Genomic DNA, 8,245 nt, shown 5'->3' with positions numbered 1-8,245 from the left:
CATGATCTCACTAATTAAGCCTTTAACCTAGGTGACCCTCAACCTAAATAATTGAAATTGAGACTAAGTGACCTTATTTAGGAGCTTTTCTTGATACCTTTTGAGAGATCCTCTTGAGTCATTTGGCAACTACTATTCAGAAGACTCTAGTGGGCTAGTTATTTTCACGTCTTTGCCAACATATTTGAAAAAGAGTCTAAAATGCTAGTTGAAGATTGCAGGTCTCCCACCATGTGTTAGTCTTATTCTCTCTATAAATAGGAAATTCCTTCTCTAACAAAACTACGCCCACAATCTCGTTGAAAATATAATTTTATTTCGAACGCAAGATTGACTTAAGTGTCAGAGTTTACGAGCAAGATTGTTAAAATTGAAATTTTAAATCGTATCGAATGATGGTCCATAAAATTAAATTATAAACTCGAATTGTAAAATCGTAAAATTTTAGAGACAATTAATAATACTCTTTCTTTAATGTATATAAATATATATTTAAAATAATATAATTTTATAAAAAAAATAAATTAGTATTACTTAATAATATGATTATTACAATTTACAACCGTGCTGGTCCATAAAATCGAATCATGAACTCGGATCATAAAATCGTAAAATTTTAAAGATAATTAAAAATACTCTTTTTAACGTATATAAATATATGTTCAAAATGATATAATTTTATAAAAAAATAAATTAACATTACTTAATAATATGATTATTACAATTTACAACTGTACTTCTTGTTAATAAAGTACATGTATGTATCTACTTAAAAATAAATTTATTTATTAATTTTAAAAATACTAAATATTATAAAATTTATAAATATTAAGCCCTATCATCATTATTCATAATTAAAATTTTAAAAATTAATTTATATATAACGTAAATTCTCATAGATCAATCATAATCTAATATAAATAAAAATAATACACATTATTAAACATTTAACAAAAGTATACAAATTTACAAGTTTACGTATTGAATGAATTCGTAAACTGGTACAAATTGACTCACAAATTTGACAATAATGTTTGCGGATAACCTCACTCTTAACAAGTTTCCTTTTTACAAATCTTCCGAAGACACTCTCGTATACTAATCAAGACACTTTTTCGCATAAATAAATTTATAATTATATATTCACGGTTATATTAGGCAAAAGATATGGGTCACAGTAGCAGAGAGATGTGAGTAAGATCCTTCCCCCCCGGCACAAGAATAAGATAGCAGCAATCTGTGACTCTCTGTGGGGGCAATGCGTGGAACACTTGCACATGGACTAAACCTACCAACCATACCAAATATGCCCAATCATGCCTTCTTTCCAGAACTTCCAACATTATATTAAATTAATATGCACCAGCTTCATAAATCTCCTCCTTCAAGTGTATCACTGTCAGTGAACAATTGAGGGTCCTTTTTGTTTACAGTCTTTATTTTTAATTACGATGCAAGAGATTATTTTTGTAACTCCAAATCTTCTAATAAAAATAACAATTTTTACTTGATCAGAGATGGGTAGCTAACAAATTCAATTCATTTGAGATGAGTATAGACTTCAAATTTTGTTCACCGAGACAAGAATAGATGAAAAGAGAAAAAAGAAAAATTGTATGGATATGTGTAGAAGAAACAAGGACAAGACTCCAAATCTGTAACTGGCCTGCATATATTAATTAATTGTCACTTTTATTTTGTTTAGCACAATGTTTGGTGCTTTGTGCATAAGAGGCCAACTCAAGCAACTTAACTAATACAGGGCTAGTTCTAGATTATTGGTTAAATGCACAACTACTCAAGAGTTGGGATCCAACTTAGTTAAATACAACATTAGCCTCAAATTTTGATTAAAATTTCAGAACAAGAATAATTAGAATTGAATATGGATATCCATTACTTAATGAGGAATGGGAAATAGACAACTAAATATATTACGTCGATAGATACAAGTACTGAGTATTAGGAGGAGATATTAATACAGATATGATTATGAAAGATATGCATTCAGTTCATATCTAATCATATGCATAGAATGAACATTAAACTTCCAAAATGGGAAAGGAAATGAGCATTCAATCAAGAAGAAGACTAATCAAGGGGATCATAATATATACATATATTCATATGGCATGAACACCCTGACAAAAAATGCAGGAATCTATGAGCTTCAAGAAGAGAGATCATGATTGATTTATTGGGTTTCGGTGGAAGAACATGAAAACAGAAAACTTTCACAGCTGACATCTCCTACTTTCCTACCACAGATTCGAACAGCAATTGTGAACAAATTCCCAAGAAAATGGGGGAAAAGTCTATCCGGGGACTAGTACCAAAGAAATTTAGACCTGAATACAGAGATATCGCGGCTATAATCTCTTGCTATCGTGTCAATTGTTGCTCGAAAGGAGCACCCAATCAAGAAGAGCAATCAAGCACATTTGCTAGCAATTGAGTAGCAAAAAGAAACTCCTAGTTTTGGAACCCATTGCAAATGAGATCTATGACAGTCAAGAAAGAAATCATATGATTGAATTATTGGGTTTTGGTAGAAGAACATGAAAACTGAGAGATTCAATCTCCAAAACAGAAACTTTCAAAGCTAACATGTACTTTCCTACCACAAATTCTAAGAGCAATTATGAACAAATTACGAAGACAAAGGTGAGAAAAGAAAAACAGAGTCTAATACATACAGATCGAAATCCGCCATTTTCATGGCTAAGGTCTGGCAAATACGCCCCAAAGCTTGCCCCGGCCGAGGCTTTCCAGAACCTTCTTGGCCCCCTCGACCTCAATCTCGGCGAGTTTCTGCAAATGGAGATAAGCGCCGGCGGCGATCATCTGTTTCCGGCACGTCTTGGAGTGGACGAGCAAGGCCAATACGGCGACCGGATACTTCTTGTCCAAATTCTGAACCAGAGGGTCCAGAAGCTGAACGGCGCTGACGATTCCCTTCTCTTCCTTTCTGAAAATCCGCCGGTTGCCGGCGTAAACCAGAAGCGCCGACAATGCCTTTGCCGCCGCTTCTTTCTCCTCCGCCGCCTTTCCTTCCATCATTCTCACCAATGGAGGAATGCTCCCGCATTCGCCTAATTCTTTCCGAGTCTTTGTGTTGAATCCGAGCTCGTAAACAGCCCTAGCAGCTGCGATTCTGGCGCCTAATACCGCGCAATTTAGGACGGATACAAGCCGGTTGATGAATCCGTCGGAGACAATGACTTCGGCGATCGGAGGGCACGACGAGAGCTGTTTTAGCAAATCGACGGCGGCCTCGAGACTCCGAGCGGTCGGAGCGGAGTCCCAGAAGCTCTTTAGGCTCTCGATTCCGCCTTCCCTGGCGATCAATAGCTTCAGCTGAACGTCGTCCAATACCAGATTGGACAAACATCCGATCGAGTTCTCCTGCGCCGAGGTGGTTCCCGAGGCGGCGAGAGAAAGCAGCGTCGACACGGCGCTCTCTTCGATGAAATTCTCTTTGATTTCCGGAAACGCCGCGAGATTGCGCAGAACGCCGGCGGCGACGGCCTGCGAACTCGGCGTTCCGGCCTGGCAAATCTCGAGCAGAGCCGAGATTCCGCCTCTGGAGCCGATCGCCCTGGCGTTCTCCTTCGATTGGCTCAGCGCTAGGAGCGAAACACACGCTTTCTCCTTGGCGAATCCGCTTCCCGATTCGAGAACGCGAAGCAGGTTGTTTAGAAGCAGCAAGCCCTCGGCTACGAGCACGTGCTTGCTCGAATCGACGGTCGAAACCCTAGCAATGGCGGTCACCGTCTTCTCCTTGATCTCCGGCGAGGAGCTCGAGTCCAGCAACCGCACGAGCACCGGAACCACGCCCTGGGCCACCGCGATCAGCACATTCTTGTCATCTTCCTGGAGAAGACTCAGCACCGAGTCCAGCGCCGTGTTCCTCGACTCGGCCGTCCCAATCTGCAACCGAGTCACCAGATTCCTCGCCTCCACCCTCACCAACTCTCTCTTCGATCCAGAAACGACGCCGTCTTGCAGGACTCCGCTCTTGATCAGAACCTCGGCGTCGCTGACGTGAGAGTCGAGGCGGGCGGATACCGAGTCGACGTCGTTTTGCGTCTTGAGCTTGCCGCTGGGGAGATTCTTGGTCTGGCAGGTTTTGCAGAGGGAGATGGCTTCGTAGAGGGTTTGGGTGAGGGAGCGGAGGAGCTCGAGAGAGAGAGCGTTGGTCGGGAAAGAAGGGAAGTCGGAGAGGTCGGCGAGCTGGGTTTTGAGGTGGGCGACTTTGGCTCCGATCAGAGACCATTTGCCCCGGAAGTTTTGTGTGTTTGGTGTGGATTCTAGCAGCGTCTGGAGAAGCTGGTTTGCCAGGTTAACGGGATCGTCTTCAGGTATTATCATGGCGGTTTTACAGCTTAGATGCAAAGAGAGAGAGAGAGAGAGAGAGAGAGAGAGAGAGAGAGCGCAGACGAGAGAGTAGAGACGACTGGAAAAGGCGGGTACTGAGGAGAGGAACGACGACGAAGTGCGAATGTATTGAAAAGGGCGGAAAGCTGGCAGAAATTCAGGCTGCTAAGAGAAGGTCAAGCCCAGGCGCAAACGAAGCGCGTGACCAACACTCCGCTCATTTCCTTTTTCTTAAAACAATATATATATAATAAACAGTAAAAACTACATAAATTATATATTTATAAATCTCAAATTCGAGTCAATAAAAAATTTTGACCACCTCCGCTTAAGCCTAATTTGAAAATTACACTTAATGTGCGTAATTACAATATAAGTTTATTATATTGTGAAATAATTGTGATTATGTATTATTTTTTAAACTTGAATTCGAGTCCTAATTTAATTACTTTATACTTACTGTCTCTAAAATTAAAATAATTATTTTTATCACCCTTACTCGGCCGATAAAACAATAACTTTACATTACAATCAAGAGCATTTAGAATGTTATTTTGGGTGTAACTTTATAATTAGGGTTTGATTGATGATATAATTGATAGAGTTGTGTTATTTGTAAAGAAAAATTTTTTATAAAGTGACTATATAAACATTTTTTTGTCTCATCTCATTTCTCTCGTCCTCTCTCTTCTTTTTTTTTTTCCAGCAATCACCTCTTGTTGTCGTCTTTTTATCATTGTCGCCTCGTCGCTGTATCTTTCCTTTTTGCAGCGATTGTCGATACTAATAGGATACAACGACGAGGCGATAATGATGAAAGAAAGAAGGTGAGAGGCGATTGCTAGAGGAGAAGAAAAAAAAAAGAGAGAGAAAAGAGCAAAATGATCATTTAACTCTATAAAAATCATCACTATATAAATAGCACAACTCATAACAATTGACATTATTAACAAAACTAAAAAGTTCTCCAATGACATTAAGTAAATGACTATTATAGCTGCTAATATAATTTTTTAGAATGAAAATATAATAATTTATTTAATTATTTTTAAAATATAATGACTATTTTAATACATCATCCTATCACAATTACTAATGTAATCTTAAATATGAAAGCACAATAGTTTATTCAAATATTTTTAAAATATAGTGATTAATTTAATAGTCTAAGATCTCATAATTTTTGTTATAGATAAAGTATTTTTTTAAAAAATATCCTTTATGCATATTATTTAAAAAATAAAAATTAACTATGTAAATAAGGTTTGACCTAATAATAATATTTAAATAATTTTATAATTATTCTACTAAGGTTCATGTTATTTAAATTTAATTTTAAAAATTAAAATATAAATTATAATTATTAAATATTATAAGAAAACTAAATATTAAATTTTTTAACTGACCATTAATAGTGCGCTAGAAAACCTGACCCGCGAGTGGGAGCGGAGAGGCATGGGGAAGAGAGCCGGAGTCAAGGGAGGTGGGGTGGGACCCACCTCCTTTCTAATAATAAAATCATAGGGGCTTTATGAGAGGACTGACACATGCAGAGAAATCGACACATACGATACTATATTACATACGTAATAATAATAATTATTATTAATTAATGTAACCTGATTATTTTTATATTTTTAATATTTAAATAATTCTGTTAATTAATTACGATAATAAATGTTAACATAAAATATATTCATTATAACTTAACTTAAAATAATGTTTCGTGTATTATTTATTTTTATTAATATTACACATGCATACACAATATACATATACAGACAGAGACAGTGACAGTGACGGCCATGAAAATTGCCACGTGTAAGGGTCGTTTACCGGACTCACAGTCACAGCTCAGACTTTGGAGTTAAACCCAACGAACATTCACAGCTGGTTACGGCTACTTTTATGGCCCTTTCATTATCCTTCAAGGCCCCCTTTTTGTGTTTTTTTTAAATGATCATAATATAGTCAATCTTCAACCTAGTACGTTTTCTCTTACTTTAAAATTCATGATTTATCTGGCTTTATCTTCCTAGGTACCGTTTCTTAAAATAAACGAGATTAGAGAATATTAAAATAAATTTTGATTAGAATATAAAATTATAAAATATTTTAAAATTTTAATCAAATTATTTATTAAATTATTTAGAATGCATTAAATGACACAATCGTCATTTTTTCTTATATGTAGGAATCAAAACATGCTTATTTTGAGGGGAAGAGAGATATACATATATTAAAAAATCAAGATAAGAGATCACAAGATGGTTTTTTCAATAATGGTTAGATAAGTTTAACAAATATGTTGAAAATGATAGAAATCCGAAATGTATTTCATATCTTGCATTTTTCACCTCATATCTTGATTAACAAACGCCCTCTTAGTGTATTGACAGATGAGTTAGAAGCCAAAACTTAAGGCTGCGTTATCTTTACTTTTCAATTTTTAGTTATGAATTTATTTTTAGTTTTTTGTTTTGGTAATTTATTTTTAGAAAATTGAAAACGAGTTATCTTTATTATTTTGAAAAATTATTTCTCAAAACAAAAAATTAGAAAACGCATTCTTTTTGAAAATTTGAAAATATTTTTTAATGATATTTTATTCAATAAATTTGACTATTCACTAAATTATAAATATTTAATGTTAATATATTATTAAAAATATATATACATTTTAGAGTTAATGAATTTTATAATATTTTTTCTCATTATAATAATAAAATATGAATAAATAAATATGTTATGAGTTTAGAGTTTGTTTTGGATAAAAACACTTAAAAATAATTTTTTGTTGTTTTGAATTTTTTTTATAATTTTTTTTATTTTCAAAAATATTTTTTTAAAAACAATAAAAAGAATACGTTTTCATTATTTTATAAAATTAAAAACTAAAAATGACTTGAAAAATAGTAAATTATTATAATTTATATAAAGATAAACTTGAATCAATACCTTATTATAATCTAAGGTTCTAAACGTGTATAGTATATTATTTGCGCTATTTTTAAAGATTATAAAGGCCTTTTCATTATCCTCAAAAGTAATTCTCAAATTTAACGATGGAAAAAATGAATTCAAATTCTTAATTTTAGATTAATTATATTAAAAACATCAATCTTATTATATAAACAAATTTAGAATCACGTTTTCAAGTATTTCAATTTTTGTCACCACCTTTATGAGTTATAAAAAATTTATAATATCATCAAATTCATTATCTTCAATAATTAATTATTAATGGCACGTTGATATTTTACCTTTACATTTTTCTTTTAATTGCAAAATGCTATATATTTAAACCAAGACTCGATCATTATTCATTTTTCATCAACCTATTATTTGTGAAAACCTTTTCCATTTGCAGTTGTTTGTTGTTGTTAAATGCATTGTTGTTAAAATCTCGATTTTACTTGTACGCAGAGCCGACCCAATAGAGTTGGGGGCCTTAGGCAAAAAGATTTGTTGAGGCTTTCGAGTATTAATTTTTTTTTATGAAAAAATAAATAACACACTTTTTTAAATAAATATTTTATCATTTTATTAAATAAAAAAAAATTAAAATTCAATCAACTACAAAATATAATAATCTCTTAGCGATAATAAATTTTTAACTAAAATATAATGTTTTTCAGATAAGGAAAAAAAAAAAAGCCGAATAACTTACTACAATAAATAAAGAAAAACAAGACTAATTTTTCTTGAAACTCTAAGAAGATTAATGCAAGTAAAAAACTATATATTCATGATTCTCTTGTAGAAATAAACAAAACAAAACATTAATGGAAAAAAATGTTTACATTCATGAAGAGAAGTTAAAAATATTATAATTTTTTGTATTTAATTTTTTAATAAAATATTTATT

At 33.3% G+C, this 8,245-nt stretch overlaps 1 protein-coding gene across 1 annotated transcript; it reads right to left on the bottom strand.

Annotated features, from left to right (window-relative positions):
* Positions 1 to 2,168: 2,168 nt before the first annotated feature.
* Positions 2,169 to 4,483, bottom strand: LOC127790464 (vacuolar protein 8). Its single transcript, XM_052319992.1, has one exon. The coding sequence runs from the start codon at positions 4,369 to 4,371 to the stop codon at positions 2,722 to 2,724; it is 1,650 nt and encodes a 549-aa protein (XP_052175952.1). The 5' UTR covers positions 4,372 to 4,483; the 3' UTR covers positions 2,169 to 2,721.
* Between the last annotated feature and the right edge of the window lie 3,762 nt (positions 4,484 to 8,245).

Source organism: Diospyros lotus, chromosome 14, assembly GCF_014633365.1.
Source record: "Diospyros lotus cultivar Yz01 chromosome 14, ASM1463336v1, whole genome shotgun sequence".
Lineage (NCBI taxonomy): Eukaryota > Viridiplantae > Streptophyta > Magnoliopsida > Ericales > Ebenaceae > Diospyros > Diospyros lotus.
This window is presented reverse-complemented; position numbering and strand designations above follow the sequence as displayed.